The following is a 27384-nucleotide window of genomic DNA, read 5'->3' as shown; positions in this document are numbered from 1 at the left end:
ATCTTCCTATACGAAATTTGAAACGATATCGGTGAATAATATTGCTGAAATCATCAAAATACCGACTATCGGGAGGTACCGTTATATGGGGCCTATACGAAGACGTGAATACAATTTTTGTCATAGGTTGAAGTACCTATTAATATCTCCAAACACGAAATTTGAAACGATTCCTGTAAATAATGTTGCTAAAATCATTAAAATATCGAATATCGGGAGGTACCGTTATATGGGGGCTATACGAAACCGTGGACCGACATGGTCCATTTACGAACTTAACCTGCCTACTGGTAAACTATGCATGTATGCAAAAGTTTAGCCTTCTATTTCCATTTGTTCGAAAGATAGCGTGACTACAACAGACAGACAGACATAGCGATATCGTCTTAGAGTTTTACGCTGAATATAACTTTGTAGGGTCTATTATGAGTATTTCGAGGAGTTACAAATGGAATAACAATGCTAATATACCTTCCATAGAATGGTGGAGGGTATAATAATAATACCCATTTATAACATTTAACATTAATGTTATTTATTTAAATAAATATTTCACAATGTACATAACTGTTAAGCGTTTCGCTGAGAGCTTCTTGACTTAACTAATAATTTACTAATACTATAGCATACTTTTAGGCACACATGTTGAGTTTTTACCCATATACCTTTACAGTTCGGTGACTTCATGAACGCTAACACCATTCGCAAACGTTCCATTCGATTGATCGTCCAACAGTTTTTCAATACAATTCAACGAGTAACACATTATAAATGGCGATTTCAACGTTTTAAACACCTTCAGGAGGCGAGGGCGTAAATTGAAAAATATCAATTTTTGATTTCTCGAATTAAAGTCTTGAATTATTAATTCAATTGCCTTGGCGGTGGTGAAATCGGCAGCATAGATGAAAGTGCAATCGAAAACCACGGGAATTGTGTATTTTTGACCCGATTTTACAATTTTGTTGCGTACAAATTCCACGGAGGGAAATATTAAACAACGATCGGGGGTGATTTTCAAAAACTGTTTGCCCGAAGATGTCTGCAATGGAAAATTAAATAATTATTAAGGTATGTAAATTTTGAGATTTTGAAAGGGTAGTACCTTAACCAAATCCACATTTATTTCAGGTCTGGCCGATTGGTATAAAATATACAAAATATTGATGGCGATTGCAACAAACACACCAACACTCAAGGGACCCACCAAACATGCCGCAAAAGCCAGTAGACCAATGAAAAGATCAGATTCTAGAAGATATAAAATCCATTGAATTACATGCAATTCGGAATATAATTGGTAAGTACTTACTTTTGCTACGCCACATTGGTTTTATAGTTTGATATTGTAATTGAAACAATACAGCTGCTATGATTATGGCTGCTAATGTTGCCTTTGGTATATAATAGAAATATTCGGCCAAGTATAGTAAGGCTAGTATAACGATAACGCTGACATAGACATTCACAAATTGGGTTCTTCCACCACTGGCTGTATTTACCGAACCTCGGGCCAAGCCTCCATTGATACGATAGCCCCTTACAAACGAATTGGTTATGTTTGCCAATCCTAAAGTAATTAATTCCTGATTTGTATCCACAGGTTTTCCATTGGCTAAATACAGAAAAATAATAATTATACAAAACGAATAAAACATAAATAAATTATTGTTTCAATAGATAAATACATACGTATATAAAAATGCACGTATAAATAAATAAATAAATGTGGTCGTTTTGCTAACTTACCAAATGTCCGACAAACGGCAATTGTTTCCAATAACGATATCAATGGTATAACCACTAAACCACTTCCGAATTCCTGTAACAACATCCAAAAGCTTTGCGTATTTTCCTCCAGTTCAGTTTCACTAACATAACTACCATTGCCATTCACAATTGACAAAGCGGGAAATTCTACTGGTGGAAATCCCGATGGAATATAACCAGTCAATTGGACATAACTTTTTCCCATATGTTCCAAATAACCCACAATGGTGGCGGTAACAAATACCAAGAGAGCATTACGCGATACACCCAAAAACCAAAATATAGTATTGCCAATTTTTTGTATTCTCGAGAGATCGCCATTTTCTTTTGCCTTCAGTTTGATATTTCCAATATATCTCAATATTACCAGCACTATGATGCTTCCAATACCCAATATGGTATCACTGGTACGAAAGTTATGTATATCCTTAATGATAGATATCCAATTTTGTAGAAATGAATTTCCATTGGCTTTAACCACCAAAATATTCTTGATTTGTGATGTGAATATTATGAGAGCCACGGCACTGGTAAATCCCGCATTTACTGGACCCGAAACAAAATCAATAATAAAGCCCATGCGAGTCAAGCCCATAATAAGTTCTATAAGTCCTGAGAGTAGGGTAAACAGTATCGATTTTTGCCAATTACCGTGGCATACTTGTAGTGTCAGCAACGATGCTATGGCTGTTGATCCAACAATGTTGTCTTTGCATGATCCAAAAATCGTATAGATGATGTTGCCCATAAAGGAACTGTAAAGAGCAAACTAAATTTTGTATAATAAATTTTGATATGATTCGAAGAGGAAGAATTGTAAAAGGGTATCATATCAACATATTAAAAATTGTAACATATGGAGAAAAAATGCCTGCTGTCATAGTCTAGGGTGAACTGTAACTGAAAAATACCAACTGTCATTAAGAAAAAAGACCTTGAATTAAAAGTTAAATTCCATTTAATTTGAAATTAAAAATAAATACATTTTTTATAATCGACAACAATTCGACGTTATTCACCACACAAGTAAAACACATTTATTTATATGTAAGATGTCCAATACATCGGGCGTACGAAATTTCCAAGTTGAACAATTTGAACATTGACAATTGAAAAATTCCATTTGTTTGCGTGTTGAAAATAGAAACAAATAATAAATTGGAGTGAACGTGAAGTCGGAAAATAATCAATTTTTACAAACTTTATTAGTGGATAGATTTATAGATATGGACCTGCCATATTTGGGTAAGGCGGACGTATAAAACATTTTACCATAGTGGGGAAGTTGAATATTTGTATACGCAACGTCGAATTTTTGGTAACGCTGTAATATATATATTTATATAAAATGATTAGCATCGTTGAATGGATGATATATTAAGTTTGTCATTAATTTGACCCTAAATAACCTTTCTTTGAAAGTTCACATGATCTAGAAAATTATTTATTGATATTTTTTATTATTTATAACTGGTCATTTGCTTGTATTTTCTCGGGTTTCCTGTCTATATCCTTTTGACATGAGAAGAAAACGTCTATTAATGAGGAATGGGAAAGCGCTTTTTGACTCATTGAAAATATGATTGACAATGCGCAATGCGTAATCTGTCATCGCATTAAGGTGAGAATACATAATGCGCTTATTTGGCTGGCTTCTTCGTAGAGGAACAGAGGAGTTTTAGGTTGACCTAGTTCGATTTTGCCCCTGGGCTCCTTTGTTCATTTCCGAAGAAGCCAGCCTATGACTTAAGCCAGCCAAATAAGCGCTTTATGTATTCCCACCTTTACTTTGAATAATTGCAAGAAATTTTTTTTTGTTTTTTGTCGATTATGGAAGTAGGTTAAATTTGAAAAGTAATCTGAGTAGGGAAACTTTCCTCTTCCATTTTTTTTGAATTCGTGGATTATTACTCATTGGAATCTGTTGATTTTATGTATATTGTGTCTTCGGAATATTTTGGTAGGAAATTTTAACTATCTAGCGAGTCTCCAAAGGGATATTTTCGATTTTTTTCAAAATCTGGCAAAAACGGGATCGTGGCAATTCAAAATATTCCACTATATTATTAAACCCTCAGCCATATGGATAGAGAGGGTATATATCATTTGGTATATACCTCTCTATATATACCAAAGGGTATATATCATTTGCCTATTCGAAATAACGGTTCTAGATCCTACGTCTATTTGGACCAAATGCGTTTCAGGACATTTGGAGTCGATTTAGCGATGTCTGTCTGTCAGTCCGTCTAGCTGGCAATAACTCTCGATGGGAGTATCCGATTTGGTCCATACTTGGTACATCGTAATATTTTTGTCAAACTTAGATCGAGTTCGGAAATGGGTAATATCGGTCTACTCCTTCTGGTACCTCCCCCACAAAAGATGGAAATTTTCAAAAAATATTTTTTTTTACACAGAAAGAGAAACGATAATCCGATTTTGCTCCAACTTTGCAAATACTAAAATTTACGTCAGTTCTAGGTCAGGTGAGAAAATGAAAAACATCGGTCCACTCCATCAAGTACAAAGGGTTAAAATTTCGAATAATTACAAATCATATAAAATGTGATTTGAGAGTCCGTTTGTCTTCAAATTTCACACATCATAATTACAACTCTTTTAAAATGTGATGTAAGAGTCAGATTGTCTTGAAATTTCAGACATCATAATATTTTTATTAACCCAAGGACTGGTGTTAAGATGGAATATATCGGCCTACTCCTTCTGGTACCTCCCCCACAAAAGGTCGACATTTTCAAAAGATATATTTTCTGCACAAAAAGTCCACTCCATCAAGTACCTCCCCCACAAAAGGGTGACAATTTTGAATAATTACAACTCTTATAATAAGTGATATAAGAGTCCGTTTGTCTTCAAATTTCACACATCCCAATAATTTTATTCAAGATCTGTTGTTAAGATGGAATATATCAAACCAATCCTTCTGGCAACTCCCTCACAAAAGGTCTAAATTTTGAATATCCAGTAAGCTCATAAAACGCGAAATTAACATCCGATTCCATTTATACTTGGCACTTCTGAATATTCCTATCAACACAGGATCTGTCATAAGAGCGAAAGAGATCGCACCATTCCTTCTGGTACCTCTCCTACAAAGGATCAACATTTTAAATAGCCATGAAGGCCATAAAACGCGAAATAAGCATCAGGTGCTCTTTATATTTCACACATCCCACTTTTTCTATAAACACAAGACCTGTTGTGAAGATGGGACATATCCGTCCACTCCTTCTGGTACCTCCCCCACAAAGGGTCATAATTTTGAATGTCCACGAAGCTCATAGATCGCGAACTTAACATCCAATTCCATTCAGACTTGCCTCATCTTCAACACAAAATCTGTCATGAACATGGTGGATATCGGACCATTCCTTCTGGTAACTCAGCCACAAAGGGTTAAAGTTGTTAATAACCAAAACTATTATAAAATACGACTGTCCATAGAGGGTCAGCAATTTGAAAATCATAGCAGAATTTTTTTTTATTTTTTAACCCAAAGCGGTGTTATTCTTTATAAAATATTTTAAAAATTATAATTAATTACTATATTATTTCCTACGTTTCGCTTATAAAATATTGCTGGAAATTCCTTAACTTTTATTTTTCAAAACGTTCTTAATCCCAATACACTTTTAAAACAATGACTTGACAGTTTATTAAGAGATCCTCTTTGACACCAAGGCATGCATATCTTCCATATTATTTTCATATTTCACCATCACTTATTATTGAAATACCAATCCCTGCTCAATAGTTTTGCAAAATAAACATAAAACTAGTTTTGTTTTTGTTTATTTATTCGCCACATTGTTGGGTATTTAAATCACTTAACACATAACACGCTTTTTGTTTGAATATATCAATTCAATGTGTGTATGTTAAAGACCCTTTTAGGGGAAATACACAAATTACTGCGTCCGATTTTGTTTTGGCTTCACAGAAAATTTACATAAATTCGTGAAGAAAGCGTGCTCACTAATCCATCAACGATTCTTGGTTTGTTTGTTTGATTTACCTCTGTTGGTAGACCCGCAATACCGGCAAAGGCCAGTGCCAAGGGTATGGCAGCAAGCGAAACTGTTATACCGGCTATTAAGTCACCGATAAAGTCAGCTTTGTTATAAACCGGTAGCCACTGAAATATCGGCATGTGACGTTTCAAATTCTTTCCGCTAAAAACTTTGTCTAGAAACATGCGACACTCTTTAGAATTGGTTAAAAGTTCTCGCTGTGATTCATTGTGGGGGGAATTGGAGAAATCCGCCAGAGATTGTCTGCTGTGATGCACGGTTTGATGATCGGTCATCATAACATTGTTGAAATCGATGGCATTATCTAGACGTCCGGTATTCATGATTTGTTGCTTTTGTTTTTTTTTATTGCTAATAAATATTTAATGGCAAAAATATTGCAAAATAAATTTAAAAATTTAACGCCAGTCTTTTTCTCCGGCACATATCAACCCGACGAAATTCAAACTAAGACTGAGAATACAATAAAGCTGGATAGTCTTTTTTAAGTTTTGGATATTCAAAGAGAAATTATTGGATGTTAACCGGTTGTATTGTCAAGTTGTTTCTGTTATTGCTGTGGAATATTTCTACGAACGTGCAAATGGGTGAATATTTTTTTGTTTTATTTTGACGCCAAATCGTTATATTTCATCCCAATGCATTACGGGTGATAGTTATTTAATATTGCTCCAAATAAATTTGATTATCTCTTAATATAGGTGCGAATTTTTCGACAGAAATTATTAAAGCGAAATCCGCTTTTGCGCCTACACAGTGGGAGAAATTTTACGGAAGTATGTTATGCTACAATACCTGAAATTAAGATTCTGAATTATTTTGTTCCACATATATATATTAATGCTATATATTCAGCGATTCTTCGCACATAGACATTTTTATAACTTCAGCCGTATGACTAAAGAGAGTATATATCATTTGATACGGCCAAAATTTGCCTAGTGGAAATAACGGACTTTCGACCAAATCTGTTTCAGGACATTTGGAGTCGTTTTAGCAATGTCCGTCCTTGCGTCCGTCTGTCTGGGTGGTACGCACGACAAGTCTCGAAGGAAGTATCCGATTTAGTCCAAACTTAGTACATTGTAATATTATTGTCAAACTTAGATCGAGTTCAAAGATGGGCAAAATCGGTCCACTCCTTCTGGTACCACCCCCACAAAAGTTCAACATTTTCATAGAAAATAATTTACCGCATAGGAAGGGAACGGATAATCTTATTTTGTTCAAATTTGTAATGCGTGATATTTGCATTACAACAAGATCGGGTGCGAGAATGGACATGATCGGATTACTCCTTCTGGTACCTCCCCCGCAAAGGTTCAAAATTTTGATTATAGCTCATAAAATGCGAAATTACAATATTTCTACCCAAAGAAGATCTGATACGAAGATGTGATATATCGGACCCATTTTTGAATACCTTTCCCACAAAGGGTCAAAATTTGGAATATCTAAAACGCTCATTAAATGCGAAACATAAATCAGGTTATCTTTTAATTTCACACATACCAATATTTTAACCATTACAAAATAGGGTGTGAAAATGGGATATGCCGGCACACACCTCCTGGTACCTCTTCAGCAAAGGTCAACATTTTGAATAAGATGGAATATATCGGCCCACTCCTTCTAATACCTCGACCACAGCGGGTCAACATTTTGAATAATAATAACTATTGTAAAATGTGAAATAAGAGTTCTACTTTCCTTCAAATTTCGTACTTCACAATATTTCTACCAACACGAGATCTGTTGTAAAGATATATCGATTCACTCCTTCTGGTACCTCCCCCAAAGGGTCCACGTTTAATTATAGGTCCACATTTAATTAAAACCGCCATATAACTGTACCTCCCTATATTCGGTATTTTGATGATTTTTATATTTTGATTTTTCATTGTTCACCGAAATCGTTTCAAATCTCGTAATAATTGTTCGTAATTGGTACTAACGGAAAAGTGGCTATGTAGGTCCAGGTCTTTGCATAGCCCCTATCTGACCGTACCTTCCTATATTCGGCATTTTTATGATTTTAGTTCGTATAGCCCCCATATAACGGTACCTATATTCGGTATTTTTATGATTTCCTCGATGTGCACCTCGAAATGTGTACTGTGTGACAAAAAATTGCCTATGCGAGTCCAAGTCTTCGTATGGACTACAAACGGTAACGGTTATTACCTATATTCGATATTTTTCAGATTATAACCGAATTTTTAACGGATTCTATTTATTTGATACCAGATATCTAAGAGAGCTCAGAAATACCTTTGCCAAATTATATCGAGTTCGGTTGAGATTTGGACATAGATATAGCTCCCAACATATCCATTTTACAGCTAAATATAATCCAATGATAATCCAAAATGCAAGAATTCTTTCCTCCCTTTAACTCTCTTCTCAGGCGTGTCGATTGGCTTGAATTGTGTGATCAGAAATTTTTTCTGTTTTTGGTTCATTTGAACCCCTAAATATTTTTCGATCATCTCCAAAAGCAAAAGGCCCCTCTGTATCTCCAAAAAATATTTCAAAATGTACATTTCATTATTATAAGTCAAACTGAAAAAATCACATGCGATAAAAAATATAAAAAAATCAAAAAAAAAAAAAAAAAACACACACACACACAAAATACTACAAAATCTATATTAACATCATTATTGGCATAAATTTATGCGATTTTTTAGATTTTATACTTTTATGCCAAGAGGGCATTCTGAATTGACAAAATCGGTCCAGCCATTCTTAAGATATAAGCATTCTAGCTAACATCCCCTTCCTTTGAACATACACATACACTATCGGCATCTATGTAACGGTCAGAATTGACCTGTTCGTCTATTTGTGATTTAGCCGGAATTAAAAATATTCGCGGCTTAATGGAAAATTTAACTTTTATTTAACTGCTAACTTCCGCGTCCATAGGTCTATAATTGCGACCTGCAAAATCAGGAAAATTTTCAGTTTTTGGTCCATTTCAGCCCCTAAATGTCATGCGATCATCTTCAAATCACCTCCTTCTGGCCCTAGCCCCACCTCCATTCTAAATTTCAGGAAGATCGGGCCATAATTGCGACCGGTACAGTGATTACGAATTGACATGGCCAGACGGGCGGACATACATAGCTAGCTCGACTCAGCTCGGCGAGATAGGAAGATTCATTTATACTTTCCTATGTGGGAAACCAATATTTCGAGGTGTTACATAATTTTTAACCCAATCAAACTTATATCCGCCAAAATTTCTTTCGAAATCTTCAAGATACTTAAATTGCATGTACCATTGTACGGGGGAATATACGCAATAGCGATTAATTACATTGTGCAACAGTCAGTCCTGGGGGTTGGGAAATTCGATATGGATAGTATCGGTTAGTAGAACAAAATCACATAAGGGTTTTGGGTTCTCAGGCCAAACTTTTCTTAGGGTCTAACCTTACACAAAATGCCTCAAATATTTTGGTATAGCCTCATACATAAGTGTATACCCTGATATCAAGTTTTTTTTTTATATTTTTCGAACTAATTTTGTGTTTTGATATAACTCTCATATGAAGGTATCTCCAGATATTAGCTATTTGCGGGGTCTTGGCCGCATTTTTCAATTGATTTGGCCCTAATTTGGCATCATGCCTTCTAAGAGGGTAGAAAACAGAGAATTTTAAAATGTAGGTCCATGTTTTGAAGTAGCGCCCATATAAAAGTCCCGCCTAATTGTTCCTATTTCGAGGGTCATGAACACATTTTCCAATCGATTTGGCTAAAATTGTGTATTTAGGCTATTTTGGGGGTAGAAAATGTAAACATAAGTACATATTTTGCTACAGTCCCCATATAACAGTCCCCAGGTCCACCGATCAATAGTGATTTAAAAACAAGTAAAAAAGCTGTAAGTTCGGCCGGGCCGAACTTTTAATACCCTCCACCATTTGGTACAAATTTGGCAATTTCCAAAAAATAAAATCCGTTAAAAATTCTGTTAAAATCTTAAGAATACAGAATTCTTCTACGACGACATGGGCCTGCATAGGCAACTTTTTTCATAAGTTATTACAATATTTAAATGCGAAACTTGAAGAAAAATCAGTTTATAATTTAGCTAAAATCATTAAAATACCGAATATGGGGGTACCGTTATATTGGGGCTATACGAAGACGTGGACCTGCGCAGACAATTTTCTGTCATGGGCTGAAGTATACATTACGAACTTCACATGTCAAATTTGAAACAATCCCGGTAAATAATGTCGCTAAAATCAACAAAATACCGAATATCGGGGGGTACGGCATATGGGGGCTATATGAAGACGTAGACCTACATGGCTCATTTTTTGACTTAGGATGTAGTATTCATTACGAACTTCAAATGCCAAATTGGAAACGATTTCGGTAAAGAATGTCGCTAAAATCATCAAAATACTGAATATCGGGGGGTACCGTTATATGGGGGCTACACGAAGACGTGGACCTGCACAGATAATTTTCTGGCATTGGCTGAAGTATCCATTACGAACTTCACATGCCAAATTTGAAACAATCCCGGTAAATAATGTCGCTAAAATCAACAAAATACCGAATATCGGGGGGTACGGCATATGGGGGCTATATGAAGACGTAGACCTACATGGCTCATTTTTTGACTTAGGATGTAGTATTCATTACGAACTTAAAATGCCAAATTGGAAACGATTTCGGTAAAGAATGTCGCTAAAATCATCAAAATACCGAATATCGGGGGGTACCGTTATATGGGGGCTACATGAAGACGTGGACCTGCACAGATAATTTTCTATCTTAGGCTGTAGTATTCATTACGAACTTCAAATGCCAAATTTGAAACATTTCCGGTGAATAATGTCGCTAAAATCATCAAAATACTGAATATCGGGAGGTACAGTTATATGGGGGCTATATGATAACTTGGACCTACATGGCCCATTTACGAACTTAACCTGCCTACTGGCAAAATATACATGTGTGCAAAATTTTAGCCTTCTCTCTTAATTTGTTCGAAAGATAGCGTGATTACAACAGACAGACAGACAGACGGACAGACAGACAGACAGACGGACATGGCTAAATAGTCTTAGAATTTTACGCTGATCAAGAATATATATACTTTGTTGGGTCTGACATGAATATTTCGAAGAGTTACAAACGGAATGACAAAATTAATATACCCTCCATAGTATGGTGGAGGGTATAAAAATGGCAGACAAACAGAGGGGCATTGTTAAATCGTCATTGAATTTTGTTATGCTTAGCTCTTTACAATACTAAAATTTACTCTCACATGGGGTTATTATAAACAGTTGGTATATACTTTTTAAAAGATATGTATGTTATATTATTTAGTTTTCAAACTCTCAAATTAAAGTCTATGGCTAAAAAATTTGATTGTTTTGGAGTTGCCTTCACCGACCTTCTCTTCACTCATCAAAATTAAATGGAGATGTAAGTATATCAATTAATATCATCATGTTTTTATTTCTACAACTACAGCTCTAATTTTATAACAGTAATGCTACATATAAATTAACAGAATTATAAAATAAAGTAACAATAATTTTGGTTCGTTCATTACTAATATTTAGTTTTATATTTGGTTAATGTTATCGTACTCGCTGTACTCTGATCATCTCCATTGCCCACATTGAATGTTAGCGATGGTGGTGGTGCATCACCGTCTACCTTAGCCACCGATAGTGTTTCGGTTTTCTTTAATTCTTCCAGTAGACTATCGGCATTGTAGCACAAAACCAATTTACATTTAAGACCATCGAAAATCTGGACCACACTTGGTTTTAAATTGAAGAAAATTAATTTCTGGCCACGACCCTTGAAATCTTCGACCATGGAAGCTATCACTTTGGCTGCTGTAAAGTCGGCACCATAAATATATGTACAATCCAAGACCACAGGCAAATTGGTTTTATTGCCAGATTTCAATACCAAATTGCGTACAAATTCCACTGAGGGGAATATTAAACAACGATCAGGTGTTAATTTCAAGAATTTGTAACCTTCCATTGTCTGAAAGTAATATGGAATCGGGTTAATAACTTTCTAAAATAGGGTATTTTAAATCTTACTTCAATGGTTTCCAAGGAGACTTTAGGCCTGGCCGAGTGATATAAAATGAATAGCATGTTTACACCGATTGCTATTAAAATACCAATTTCCAGGGGCAATACCAAACATGTGATAAAGGCCACCACACCGGGTATTAAATCGGAACCTGTATTAAAATCAAATGTTTTAAAATTGACCCAGATTTTAAAAATAAACTTATTTCAAGATTACAGTAATGTGTTGTAGGTTATCGCATCTATCTTGATATAGTTAGTAGCTACTGTCTTTTTGCGCAGATAAGTTATGACAGTTATATCTTAGCTTATCATTTTCCTCCAACACATTTTGCCTGCACGGAAGTAATTATTTTATACTTTATTTTATAGCTCATACTTACGTTTACTACGCCACATGGGTTTTATAACATGATACTGCAATTGAAATATAACCGCCGATATAATAATGGCGCCCAATACCGTCAACGGAATGTAATAGAAATATTTCGTCAAATAGACCAAGGCGAACATGACCACAAGACCAATATATAAATTGCCCATTGGCGTCCTGACGCCACTGGCATTATTAACAGCTGAGCGGGCAAGTCCACCATTGCCACGATAACCTTGGAAAAATGAATTGGCTACATTGGCAACACCGATAGCGAACAGCTCCTGGGTGGCATCGATGGGTTTGCCCTTGGCTGGAATATAAATACATTTGTTATAATTTTTGTATTTAATTGAAATCTTCAGAATTTACGACACATTTATATTCAGCTCTTTTTCATAATTTCTAATTATTTTTATAACCTCCACCATTGTATGAAGGGTATAATAACTTTGTCATTCCGTTTGTAACACCTCGAAATATACATTTTAGACTCCACAAATTATGTATATTCTTAATCTGCATAAAATTCTATGCCGATGTCCGTCCTGTGAAAATCACTCTAGCTTCCGAACGAAATGAAGTAGATTGATACATTTTTACTCAAATATATATAATACAAATATGCCATTTAAGTCCACGTTTTGGTACAGCTCCCATATAACGGTACCTCCCGATATTCGGTATTTTGATGATTTTTGCGACATTATTCGCCGGAATTGTTTCAAATTTGGTATTTGAACTTCGTAATGGATACTGCAGCATATGAGAGGAGATTGTCTGTGCAGGTCCACGTCTTCGTATAGCCCCCATATAACGGTACCTCCCGATATTTAGCATTTTGATGATTTTAGCGACATTATTCATCGGAATTGTTTCGAATTTGGCATTACGGCAGGTCCACACTTTGGTATAGCCCCCAAATAATAGTACCTCCCTATACTGATGATTTTAGCTACATTATTTACCGATTTTTTATTTCAAATTTCGTATTTGAATATTGTAATAGCCTTTGACAAAAGTTGTCTATGTAGATCCACGTCATCGTTTATACCTTAATATGACGGCTACATTTGGTATTTTTAAGATTTTAAAAGAATTTTTAACGGATTTTATTTTTTTGAAAATTGCCAAATTCGTTCCGAATGGTGGAGGCTTTCAGCTTTTTTACTTTTATGTGTAGCATAGTGTTATTTAATCGCATTTATTATATTACTTACCAAACGCCTTGCACACGGATATGTTCTCCAACATGGCGATCATAGGAACAATTACCAAACCATAGCCCAAATTACTGATCATCTCAAAGAAACTCTCTCCAGCCACTGGTGGTATGCCCATTGTTTCATTTCCAGGCTTGGCTTCAATTGAAAAAGGTGGTATCGCTGGTATAGGTAAACCTTCGGGTACATGTCCGGTCAAGCGGAAATAATGTTTACCCTGCGACTCTAAATACATGCTGATGCCAGCACACGTAATGACCAATGTAGCGTTACGCATCACACCCATAAACCAAAAGATGCGATTCATTAAACTGTGATACCATTTGAGTTCACTCGTTTCCTTTGGTCCCAATTTTATGCGGCCCACCGAACGTAAGCAAATCAGTATGACGACACAGCTACAACCCAAAATGGCATCATTCACATGGATATTGTGAATATCGTTTATCATACTAATCCAACGCTGGAGAAATGAGGCACCTTCACTTTTAACTCCAAGTATATTTTTGACTTGAGACGTGGAGACAATGAGAGCTACTGCGCTTGTGAAGCCTGCACTCACTGGGCCCGATACAAAGTCCACCAAGAAACCCAAACGAAAAATGGCCATGCATATTTCCATAATACCAGTGATGAAGGCCAGCAGAACTGCTCTTTGCCACACACCTTTGGCAACTTGATATGTCAGCAGTGAGGCAATAGCTGTCGATCCGACTGTACTATCTTTGCATGTACCCAGAATAACGTAAACAAAGCATCCCATGAATGAACCATAGAGACCATACTGAAAAAAAAAAAATATTGGAATTTTAAAAAAATATTTTGGAAAAAATCCATATAACAAGTCCATAAACCAATTTTTGTACCTTCTACACTGGAACAATTATGTATATGGGCGAATGGTTATCTCAACAAAAATCCTCTTACCAAAAACACAAGATGGCTTAAAAATACAAAATTGATCGGATCTGGTAAATGGGACCCGATATGCCTATTTGCAATTAAAAATATCTACCTGGAGGCACGGATATAGGGAGGAATGTAAAAAATGTTGTTTTTTCTAAAACATATAATTAAATTTGGTGTAGAATATTTTCCATGTTGACTTTTTTGCGAAAACGAAGTTATATTTCACTTTTATGCATGAAATCGTAAAAGGCCAAAGAAAAGTGTTGAAGAATATGAAATATTTTTGCGTATTTTGTGCAACAACATTAAAAATATTTTCTTAATCTAATACAGAAATAGAGATTTCTCTGGAAATTTATTTTGAAATTAAATGAAGTATATTATTTTCTTTGAGATCATCCTTCTAAAAATATATATTGCAGGAGAAGTTAACAGTTAAGTTAAGTGAAGTACGAGTTTAACTCTAAATTGTTTTATAAATATTTATAACACAGTTGAAATTGGGCTTTACCTCACAGGGAGTATACCATAAATTGGGCCGCCATGACCCAGTTTTCAACCAATAACCCGCAAACTTTGCCTTGCATTATAATTTTTTCATGGATATACTTGTGATACCATAAGGTTATTTTGTAAAGTAAAATAATTATATAATTCCAAGAAAATAGTCAGGGGTAGTCATATACTAACTAAGCACCCATATTTGCGTGCTGATATAGATTTTTAGACCCTCAGCCATTTTAGACCCTAGAGAGGGCATATATCATTTGATACGGTCAAAACGTGACTAGTCGAAATAACAGTTTCAGACCCTAGGTCTCTTTGGAGCAAATCCGTTTCAGGATATTTGAAGTCGATCTAGCGTTGTCCGTCTGTCTGGCTTGTGCGCACGATAACTCTCGAAGGGAGTATCCGATTTGATCCAAACTTGGTACATCGTAATATTTTTTTTCAAATTAGATCGAGTACGGAGATGGGCAATATCGGTTCACTCCTTCTGGTACCTCCCCCACAAAAGATCGAAAATATCAAAAAATATATGTTCTGCACAGAAAGAGAAGCGGTAATCCGATTTTGCTCCAACTTTAAAAATCCTAATGATTGCATCAGTTCTAGGTCAGGTGCAAAAATGGATAATATCGGTACACTCCAGCAAGTTCCCTCAAAAAGAGTGAAAATTTTGAATAATTATAACTCTAATAAACTGTGATGTAAGAGTCAGATTGCCTTTAAAATTACACACATCACAATATTTTTATTAACACAAGATCGAGTTGTAAGATTGAATATATCGGTCCACTCCTTCTGGTACCTCCCCCAAAATAGGACGAAATTTTGAATATCCATGAAGCTCATAAAACGCGAAATTAACATCCGATTCCATTTATACATGGCACATCAGAATATATGTTGAATAACTGTTATAAAGACGGTAGAGATCGGACCATTCCTTCCGGTACCTCCCCCACAAAGGGGGTATATCTGAGCAATTATAGCTTTTGGAAATATTATTGTTTCAGATTTGTTCTTGAACAAACTGACCACATTTCTAGTAAATTAAAAATACTTTTTAAATATTACTTTTTTATTTTAATCAAAATGTATTAATTTATCTGAAAGAGCATATGAAAACCCTTAGGAACAATCTGTAAAAGTAAAAAATCTCTAAAAGAAAAAAATATAATCCAAGAAACTGTGCGTTTGAGAATCACGGACATTCTGAAAAATTATTGCACGACGTGTACATTGCCCACTGTTTGATCCACGGTTAATGAGAGCCATTAAAAACAAAGACGAATGAATTAATTCGCAATGAATGTCCCCAACCAGATTGGGTAATCTCAAATTCTTAGACTTAAACTAATTCTCTCACAAAATTTTGAGGTCCTAAATATCACTCTCAATTCCCAATGATCGTAATGTGATACTGAATATACGACTATTCGATTCAATTACAAAATGTTTATGGTACATATAATGTATACTAATTTCTTTTGTTCCGATCCCTACATTGAAGTTTGATCTTGAATATCTCTTGTTTTTACACATTCACCAAAAAAATTAAGAATTAATGAAGATTTTGACTATAACAGCAGGTTATAGTGACATTTTGTAAAAACTGATTTTGTCTTCAATGAGTTTTGTTGTTTGTAGGGAACCTCAAATTGTCAATTTACCACCAATTGTTGAAACCAGTGGCTGAAACGCAACCAGCAGGGCATTCTGAAAAAATCCAAGAAAGTGTTAACAGAAATGATTTATATGTTTGTTCCTCTTCATGTTTTGTTACAAAATTTTACTAACTTTTATCGCGAGCGTCATTTTTTAATTTTAATTAATAATTTTATAACAATCCACATAATTCCAATACATATGCTGCTTTTATATATCACATGATAATGTAGAAAAAATTAAAAAAAATGACAAATGAGACTGACTTCCGCTTGTAATTACGGTTGTCAAATATTTGATATAAAATACAGCTGGGACAGCAAGCAATTCACAGCATTGCCACCGAAATTTTGAGAATTTTCTTAGGTTTAATTAGTTTTCATATGTACTTTAAAAAATGTTCAAGTAATGTTATTGGCATTCGATTTACAGAAAACCAAGTAAGGATCTGTATATTTGCAGGTCCATGAAATGAATACATATCACTTGTATTTCAACAAATGCAAATTGAAGTATTTTTATAATTAAATATTTACGACTTAAAATTTTTCTTGGTGGATAGATGTATATCTTGAAAATTGTGACTGTATATTACGTTGTTGTCTATGGCTAATAAACATTTTTAAGCGGCATTTGGCTCAATTCGAAGCATTATACTCGTTTGTCAAATTTATAGTAAGATTGAGTACAAAATGGCCAAATATTTTCATTTGATCAATGTATTATTCCAAATAAAACTGCAAAACATCTACAGTAACAAATAGGAATTTATTGACAACAAATAAGTCGATGTGCAAGTAGTTAGTCTTCGTGTGAAATTTATCAGATATGTAATGAATTTTCTTGTTCAAAGTGTGACACTTTTCAAGATATCCAGTTTCAACATCATTTTTTGTTATATTTTATATTTGTCTTCCAAATTTGTAATATATATATCTTTTTTTGTAAAATTTCTAATTTAGTAATTCGAATTACAAGTGGATTCTTTTGAATGAATGGAATAATTCTAATTAAAGCAAGTAATCAAAGGCTATAGACTTGCGCGGCCGACCATGTAATACCCTACAACACTACAATATGTTGGAAGCCCCCTTATGTCCAAATCCATTTTGGAAGATCTCGTTTTTGAAATGATGAAATTTCTCCAATATTTACGCACTCCTTTGGTTGTTAAGTATTCAAAACAATTTCAAACGAAAGTTGTGGTCCATTTTCAGCTAAATATAATCCGAAGGTCATCCAAAATGCTACACTTCTCCTTTTTTCTCATCCAAAATTCCGTGTCGATTGGTTTTCAATTGTGACCTGTACAGCAACTGCAAAATCAGGAAAATTTTAATTTTTTGACCCATTGGAACCACTAAATGTACACCTTCAAACACAATAGGCTTTAATTCTGACCCAAGCCCTACCCCCATGCAGAAATTCGTGAGGATCGGACGACAATTGCGACCTTTATATAATACCCTCAACACAATGTTTGGGGGTATAGAAAAACTTTAGAAAACTTACAACTCAAAATTGTAAGTAAATTTGAAAAAATCGTATGCGATAAAAAATAAAAAAACTTTTTTATCATATTTTTTACACGATTTCTTTAGTTTTTATTAATTTTTGCAAGAGACCATTCTGAATTGATGAGAATTGTGAATATCAGTCCAGCTGTTCTTGACATCATTGCAGTGGTCATTAAAAATATTAGCGGCTTAGTGGAAATGTTCGTATTTTTTAACATAAATGTTATGGTTTATTTTACCAACTAAATATTGTCCGATGATTGTCCATATTGGTAGGCCTCTGCCCAGCCCTAAACTCTAACTCCATGCCAAACTCCGCGTCGATTGGTTTATAATTGTGGACTGTAGACCAACAGCAAAATCAACTTTTTTAGTTTTTGGTCCATTTGCGATCATCTCCAAAAACAATGGGCTTCTATTCTGACCCTAACCCCACCTCCTTTTACAATTTCGTGAGATTGCTCATTTCGTCATGGTTATTCAGAATTTTGACCCGTTGTAAGGAGTGGTCCGCTCTTTTCGTTCTTCAAATCAGATCTTGTGTTGGTGAAAATTTTGAAATTTGAGACTTTTTAAGACAATGGGACTCTTAAAACTCCCCATAAAATTCCACAATTGTCATTCACCCATCGTTGTAATTGGTGTAACTGCTCACTACTTGGACACTTATCAAAATTCATAAAATAATTTAAATCAAAATTGTTTATTTTCATCTGGCACGTTCTTGGAATAGTTATAACACTGAAGATATCGTTTATTTATTTTGTCTAGATTTACACAGGCAGCAATTTCATTTAAATTATTTTATCTAACAAGATCATGGGACCCATTCACGGCGTCAACACATTTGCGAGATGTATTCGCTACCAATCGCAATAATTTTACGTCACTTGAATATCTAACGTTGCAGAGACAATGATTTACTAACCTGTGTGGGTAGACCAGCTACACTAGAATAGGCTAAACCCTGGGGTATGACAGTTAGACCAACTGTTATACCCGCTATCAAATCACCAATTGCATCTGCCACCGTATATTTGGGTAACCATTGCAATATCGGCAGACGTTTATAAAGGATTTTCTTGCGAAAAATTTTTCTCATACACGATTTTTCCTCCTCTTCGGACTGTGTTAGCAGCTGTTCTTCGCTGCGATACTGGGAGGTGCGATGATCCGTAATTAGAACAAAATCTGTGGAACCGCGAAATTGAACATCATTTGGTGTCATTGTTTCCGATTTTTTGTGAAATTCTGTTTGAGTCTCCAGCGAAGACATTTTGAAAATCTTAAGCGCGACTTAAGAGATTATTTAAATCTTAAATATTTATTTTATTTTTTATTTCTGACGACCATTTATCTCAAAAATACTTTCGATTACTTTCGCGTAATTGCACGTCCACACTTTGCAAACTCCGCGCGATATCTGTTTGAATCGAATCTGGTGTTTATGACTTTTGATGCAAACAAGATCAGATCTTTCGTTGACAGACACACTTCTGTCGCGTTCTGTTTACCAGGGCAGGCATGCGGTGGTAGCAGCTAGCAGCGATACTATTCGGGTGATAACTTAATTTCCGAACAGATCTTTTAAATGGGGTGGTGGTGCAAAAAAAAAAAAAAAAAAAAAGTGAACTTATTTGACATGCTAACGTTTTTTGCGTATTTACTTAAGATAACTTTTTGTTAACATATGTTCATCGGTATGTACGTACAAATGAATGTGTGTAGATGCCTTGCAAGATAGATATGTTATAATATCATATTTTGTATATTTATTTACAAATAAATCTATTCTGGCCCAGCGCCAATCCGTTGTTTGTTGGATTAATTATAGCCAGATTTGTCAGATTGTCGAATTTTTCGTCAACTCAAATCTTCAAATACCTTGTCAACACGAATGTGTTTATGTGAAGTGTTATATTTTTGTTTTTTCCACACATGTTGTCAGTACATGAGTACGTTGAGTAACGGTCAGTAGTTTTCCACGAGCTATGGAAAATTTTCATTGCTTTTCTCATGGGATTTAACATTTTCTACCAAATTTTCCACTCAGACCGGTTTGATTTTTTTCTAAATATACTTTCCTGTCTATAAAGTTTGGAATATTCAGACCTGTGAAAACTTTTTTTTATAATCCGTCCTTACCATGGATTTGACAGACCCGCACAATTTAGACTGATCCGAATATATTTCGTAAATTGACAACAATTTTCCACAGATATATGAGAAGATTTGTGGAAAGATCCAGAGATCTTCTATGATAAAACCTCAAGATCAAGGAAAATCAAAGATTTTCCATGCGAAAATCTTTAAAGAGAAGATCCACAAATTTCAATGAGAAGACCTGAAGATTTCAATGATATTCTATGAGATGATCTACAGATCTCCCATTAGAAGATCTACAGATCTCCTGTGAGAAGATCTACAGATCTCCTATGAGAAGATCTACAGATCTCCTATGAGAAGATCTACAGATCTCCTATAAGAAAATCTACAGATCTCCTATGAGAAGATCTACAGATCTTCTGTGAGAAGATCTAGGGATCTTCTATGAGAAGATCTAGGGATCTTCTATGAGAAGATCTATGGATCTTCTATGAAAAGATCTAGAGATCTTCTATGAAAAGATCTAGAGATCTTCTATGAGAAAATCTAGAGATCTTCTACGAGAAGATCTAGAGATCTTCTACGAGAAGATCTAGAGATCTTCTATGAGAAGATCTAGAGATCTTCTATGAGAAGATCTAGAGATCTTCTATGAGAAGATCTAGAGATCTTCTATGAGAAGATCTAGAGATCTTCTATGAGAAGATCTAGAGATCTTCTATGAGAAGATCTAGAGATCTTCTATGAGAAGATCTAGAGATCTTCTATGAGAAGATCTAGAGATCTTCTATGAGAAGATCTAGAGATCTTCTATGAGAAGATCTAGAGATCTTCTATGAGAAGATCTAGAGATCTTCTATGAGAAGATCTAGAGATCTGATCTTCTATGAGAAGATCTAGAGACTTCTATGAGAAGATCTAGAGATCTTCTATGAGAAGATCTAGAGATCTTCTATGAGAAGATCTAGAGAACTTCTATGAGAAGATCCAGAGAACTTCTATGAGAAGATCTAGAGAACTTCTATAGATCTGCTTCTCTTCTATGAGAAGATCTGGAGATCTTCTATGAGATGATCTAGAGATCTTCTATGAGATGATCTAGAGATCTTCTATGAGATGATCTAGAGATCTTCTATGAGAAGATCTGGAGATCTTCTATGAGAAGATCTAGAGATCTTCTATGAGAAAATCTAAAGCTCTTTTATGAGAAGATCTAGAGATATTCTATGAGAATATCTAGAGATCTTCTATGAGAAGATCTAGAGATATTCTATGAGAAGATCTAGAGATCTTCTTTGAGAAGATCTAGAGATCTTCTATGAGAAGATCTAGAGATCTTCTATCAGAAGATCTAGAGATATTCTATGAGAAGATCTACAGATCTTCTATGAAAAGATCTAGAGATCTTCTATGAGAAGATCTAAAGCTCTTTTATGAGAAGATCTAGAGATCTCCTATGAGACGATCTAGAGATCTTCTATGAAAAGATCTAGAGATCTTCTATGAAAAGATCTAGAGATCTTCTGTGAGAAGATCTAGAGATCTTCTATGAGAATATCTAGAGATCTTCTATGAGAATATCTAGAGATCTTCTATGAGAATATCTAGAGATCTTCTATGAGAAGATCTAGAGATCTTCTATGAGAAGATCTAGAGATCTTCTATGAGAAGATCTAGAGATCTTCTATGAGAAGATCTAGAGATCTTCTATGAGAAGATCTAGAGATCTTCTATGAGAAGATCTAGAGATCTTCTATGAGAAGATCTAGAGATCTTCTATGAGAAGATCTAGAGATCTTCTATGAGAAGATCTAGAGATCTTCTATGAGAAGATCTAGAGATCTTCTATGAGAAGATCTAGAGATCTTCTATGAGAAGATCTTATAGATCTTCTAGGAGAAGATCTAGAGATCTTGTATGAGAAGATCTAGAGATCTTGTATGAGAAGATCTAGAGATCTTCTATGAGAAGATCTAAAGCTCTTTTATGAGAAGATCTACATTTTTCGATAAGGATCTTTTCTGAGAAGATTTATAGATCTTCTATGAGAAAATCTAAGTTATTCTATGAACAATTATACAGAACTTTTAGTAGATTTTCGTCAGATTTTCTATGAAAAGATCTATCAATCATCTATTAATTTACCCACATTTTTTCTATGAGAATGTCTTTAGAATATACATAGTTCTCCTACGAAAATATCCGCAAATCAAGGTAAGCCCTTTGAAATATATCTACCTAAAATCGTTGGTAGCTTTATATTGGACTACACTAAATGATAAATCGATCGTAAAAATATCCATCAACATGGTACGGAACTAGAAAAAAATAAGGGCGCCGTTAGTCTTCTGCTTCCATCTTTTTTTGAAAACCAATGCATGGTCGGAATTTCACAATATTGCACAAAATCATGAAACCAATACATCTTAAAAAAAATAGATTCAAGTTTCCCCAAATCTATGACATTAATATAAATAAAATGTTCCACATAACAACTCTATTGAAGCGGTTTATTGACATAAATTATTTTACCATCTGAAGTTGTTTATTTTCTTTTTTTTTTTTACTTTTCTGATAGGGACTTTGTACTCAGAGAGTGACAATGGCATTCGATATATCTTTAAAATTTGTTTGTATGGATGTATATTTCATTGTCAAGGGAAAAATTTTACAGCTCATATATGTAAACGGAAGGAATAGGGGATTGGAAGGACCATATTTTTGGATTTCCTTTATTGTTTAACATTTCATGATAGCCGAAATCTTTTTTATGGAATTTTCCATTTCTTATAGGAAAATTCCACAGCTCTTAAGGAAATTTTTTGATAGAAGAAGCTTCCTCTCTCTTATCAAGAATCCCAAACATTTGATGACGACAAATGTTATTGTTATGGATTTGATTTTAATTTCTTTTGCTGATGCAAATGAGATAACATAATTTAACACACCCTAAAAAATAGTTGCCTTATGAAATGGATGTATTATGTGTATATAATACTTATTTGCCAGATTAAAGAGAACTTTTTTTTGAGTCATTCATTTATTTCATTTGAGATATCCAAATTATGATGCAGTAGTATTTTAATATATCTGCTTGAAATTCGTATTATGTTAAAAATCTGTTGGAAGCCACCTGTTGCTTGGTGCCAGACAATGACATGCCCAGAAATGCATTTTCAAATCACTTTTGCTTGGTAAACATTTTTATGAAAAGTAACCATTTAGGAGTGAGAAAGAGTAAAACAATATCGCTATTTATTATATCGGACACAAAGGGCCAACGTAGGTTCCTATTTTCAGAGGAATTCTGGAGAATTTATTATCAATTTTCAAAAATGCCAACGCATGCCTTTTTCCCCGAAAGGAATACAGTTATATCTGAAGAATGGCTGGACCGATGTTGACAAAATTTTGTAAATTCAGAATGCCCTCTTTTCATAAAAGTATAAAATCTAAAGAAAATCGCATAAAAAGATGCCAATAGTGATGTTAATTTAGATTTTTTAATATTTTGTGATATTTTTTTATTTTTTCATATTTTTTATCGCTTGCGATTTTTTCAATTTGACTTATAAAATTTAAGTGTATATTTAGTAAAATGTTTTTCACCTTACAACACAGGCTGGGGTTTTTATATATATATACTGCTATTATCGTCCGATCCTCACGAAACATTTCATAAGGGTGGGGTTAGGCTCAGAAGGGCTAGCTCTATTGTTTTCAAAGAGCTCCGCAATTTATTTAGGGACTGAAAGAAAAACCAAAGGACACAAAATCTCGCGTGGAGTTAGAGTTTAGGACAGTGGGTAGAACGGACAACTACTATTTTTTTGTGAAAAAATACCAACATTTCCATTCTACCGAAACGCTGAAAATAACTTACAGACGAAATCCAAAATAAACAAAAGGCGATTTTTGGCTTTTTATGTTGAATTCGTTGACGAATATAGCCAAATATCGTAGATAAGCAAATCTATAGATGAGTCTAAACTTGGAGATAACGAGGGGCTTCAAATGAATCAAAAACAGAAAATAATTCCTGATCACACCATTCAAGCCAATCGCCACGCCTGAGAAGAGAGTTCTAGCATTTTGGATGACCATTGGATTATATTTAGCTGTAAAATGAACCATAACAACTATAAGCACGACGGTAAATATTGGGCAAATTTCAAAAGCGAAATCTCCCAAAATGGATTTGGACATAAACGGGCTTCTAACATATTGTAGTGTTGTAGGGTATCACATGGTCGGCCCCGGCCGACTATAGCCTTTGCTTACTGGTCTTTTTCTTTAAGTCGGATACCCAGTCGATTTTGAAGAAGGAACCACAAATGTAGTAAAGAAGCGTTTCACATGTTATATGTGCCATATTTTTTCGACAACATCATGAAATCATTTAACAGATGTTCTGTCAAGGCAATATTGTTCAAATCGAAAAAAGAAACGAATATTTCTAATTTTCATTTGTAAGCTCTGTATTTCCCAAATATCACGTTAACTTGTTTGTCTCTTTCGAAGACGTTTGCACCTTGAATCTATTTACAAATCAAATAAGTTAATTAGAACAAATTATAAATTAATTTGTTTGATTTGAAATATATCTAAAGAATTTCAATTGTTGAACTGTTATAAGGGGTTCTTGGCATAGCAAATAACATTTATATTAATAATGACGTTATGAAGCAGCGCTGTTTTTAAAATGAAACGAATAAATGTCACAATTAATTACGAATAAACAGTGTTGGCCAAAAAATATCGTATAATTTCTATGAAACTCAGAAATATTTTTAAAATTAAAAATAACATGTGTTAACGAATTAAAATTGGGGCTAAGACAGGAAAGCCCATCGTTTCGAATTATTAGGAGTTCCTTTCTGTGACGGGCTTCTGCTACTTCCTCTGTGACCGCGTCAGCATGACAATAAGTGATGCTTGTTAATGGCTTTCTTTTGTAGTTTTTTTTTGTATCCGTCACCCTCAAATCTGCAGACATTATCTAATTTGTCCGCCCAAAACCCTTTTGGTCGTAAAGCAGCCTAATAACACTCAGGATGGAAACTATATTCGCACACGCCAAAATGGGGGTAATTTTGCGATTTTTGCACCAAAATGAAGGGGTTACAAGGTGCGATAAAAAAAAAAAAAACTTCAAAGTCATACGCCATAATTTTTACATTTTTTTTTAATTTTGTTGAATGAAAGTAAAAAATATAGGAAATAGCATCAAATTTTAAAATAAGTTTAGATTTGTTCGAATTGGTCACATTTGGCACGAATTATAGCCTTCAAACGGCCAATGTCACACGAATGTTGCTCTCTATTTTGGTCCATTCCCGGCGAAGCGCTTGCTTGAAGTGATCGACCGGAGATTTTGGTGGCCATTGTGCGCTGGAGATTAGGCGAGGAACCTCATTTTTTAATCATTCTTGGTTGGCGCGTGTTGAGTGCTATGGTGCTGAGTCCTGTTAGAATGTCCAAGGTCTGCGGCCAAAATGTTTGCGTGCCCAAGGCTTTAATATTTTCGCGATAATATTCGGCATTTATTCCGATGCCACGGTCGATTAATACGTGCGGAGAGCGACATTCGGCTGTTATGGCGGCCCACACCATCACCATGGCCGGCGCTTGTGTTCTGGTGACCAACCGAAAGTGCACAGTTTCAGCTGACCTCTTTGGCAAGTAAACAAGATCATCATCATGGACAACCAATGTTTACTCATCGGAGAAAACCAAATTCGGCAGTTTACCACTTTCGGCCAAGCGAAGCAACTCTTTAGAGTCTATTTTCTTTCTGTTGCGATGTAAGTTCTTGCACTTTTTGGAATTTCAATGGCTTTACCCCGAGCTCATTTTTCAATATTTGCCAAATGGAATATTGCGATATGTTCAGCTCACGAGCCATATTTCGGCCACTGCGACGCGGGTTTCGATTAAGTCGCTTCTTTACTTTTCGAACCATTTCTGCTGATGTTGCTCTTTTCTTCCGTGTACTTCCCGGACGTCGGGCTACGCCACCAGTATCACAGTAACGAGCGATGGTACGAGACACAAAAGATTTATTCACATTAAAATGCTGGAGTGATCTAACGATAGCCACTTGTGGTTTTCCAACAAAGAAATCACTCTATCACACTTGAATTCCATCACAAATAACTTTTTTTCTGGAAAATTCTCACCAAAATGCTTTTGTAATTTTAACAGCTGTGTCTTAGAAATGACAGCAGTCTGAAGTTGGTTGCAGTTTTTTCATCTCACCCTGTATTTTACTTGTGTTGTGTAAAACTTCGACCGAGTACGTCGAATTAAGGTTGTAAAACTATAAGTGACATTTTTTAAAATTTTATTGTAATATGTTTTTTCATTATTTTGTTAGCAAATATAAAATAGTAATGCAATATTGTTTCCAATTTTTAATTTCAGTTGCTGTTGCAGGGGAATCAATTTTCCATTTTAAAGCTGAAGCTGCCACAGAGAAGTCGTGCAGAGAAATTGTATTTTTTATCCTAAAAGGAATTTGTATTTCTTACAATTAGATTTAATAAAGATTTAGACAAAAAATAAAAAAATAAGTGTAAAGATGAGGATTCAAACATCTGCTAAACTTCTCAACTTGAACATAATAGATCAGGATTAGGAATATATGTGTGCTTTGAGTAGTATTTGTCGAGAAAATAACTATTTTGTATTGTGTGTTTTCTTGATGTCTAAAGCTTACTTTAAGGCATATTATTAAAGCGAATGTTTTAATAATACAAACCAAAAAAATAACTGTAATATTGTTAGACTGTGGTATATTTTAATACATTTTCTTTGTGTATAACATAGTTCAAAATTTTTTGTAAACAATACTGAAGAAATCACAAAATTAGTTAATTATTTGCAGAGATTATTCAGAACAAATTTAAACAAATTCACACTTAAGAGCATTGATGCTGATTTTCATAAGCGCCTTAGAATATGCTTCACAGTTGGATGCTATGAGAGAGACGTTTAGAAAATAATATGGCAAGTCTGTGGTAGTGCATTGGCATTTTTGTTATTCGTGATTGTGGGTTTTCTACTTTTCATGTAACAAGCGCCCAGAACAGAGTAGTAGGTATATTCCTGCACATGTTTAAATTCAAATTGAAATATCTCAGCAAATACCTAATATATTTCTATGATTTT

General features: G+C 34.6%; 2 protein-coding genes and 1 long non-coding RNA gene across 4 annotated transcripts; 1 reads left to right on the top strand and 2 right to left on the bottom strand.

The window, feature by feature from the left end:
• Positions 1 to 659: 659 nt before the first annotated feature.
• On the bottom strand, positions 660 to 6211 carry LOC101898664 (sodium-independent sulfate anion transporter). Of its 2 annotated transcripts, none has more exons than XM_005183778.4 (5): positions 5810 to 6211; positions 1750 to 2539; positions 1313 to 1615; positions 1106 to 1251; positions 660 to 1042 (listed from the first exon to the last, which is right to left on the bottom strand). In XM_005183778.4, exons 1-5 carry the CDS (start codon positions 6146 to 6148, stop codon positions 668 to 670), a joined length of 1953 nt encoding a protein of 650 aa, XP_005183835.1. In that variant the 5' UTR covers positions 6149 to 6211; the 3' UTR covers positions 660 to 667. The 2 variants fall into 2 exon arrangements, with proteins under 2 accessions (XP_005183835.1, XP_058974744.1); XM_059118761.1 differs by having other exon boundaries at positions 1750 to 2525; positions 5810 to 5940.
• Positions 940 to 26703, top strand: LOC131800897 (uncharacterized). The gene is made up of 3 exons (XR_009341620.1): positions 940 to 1071; positions 1132 to 1300; positions 26638 to 26703. It is a non-coding gene; the product is annotated as an uncharacterized LOC131800897 (long non-coding RNA).
• On the bottom strand, positions 11292 to 19602 carry LOC131800896 (sodium-independent sulfate anion transporter-like). Its single transcript, XM_059118759.1, has 5 exons — positions 19037 to 19602; positions 13508 to 14294; positions 12298 to 12600; positions 11921 to 12066; positions 11292 to 11861 (listed from the first exon to the last, which is right to left on the bottom strand). Exons 1-5 carry the CDS (start codon positions 19382 to 19384, stop codon positions 11412 to 11414), a joined length of 2034 nt encoding a protein of 677 aa, XP_058974742.1. The 5' UTR covers positions 19385 to 19602; the 3' UTR covers positions 11292 to 11411.
• Positions 26704 to 27384: the final 681 nt, after the last annotated feature.

Source organism: Musca domestica, unplaced genomic scaffold (genome assembly GCF_030504385.1).
Source record: "Musca domestica strain aabys unplaced genomic scaffold, Musca_domestica.polishedcontigs.V.1.1 130, whole genome shotgun sequence".
Lineage (NCBI taxonomy): Eukaryota > Metazoa > Arthropoda > Insecta > Diptera > Muscidae > Musca > Musca domestica.
Note: the sequence above shows the minus strand (reverse complement) of the source record. Positions and strands in the feature narration are given on the sequence as shown.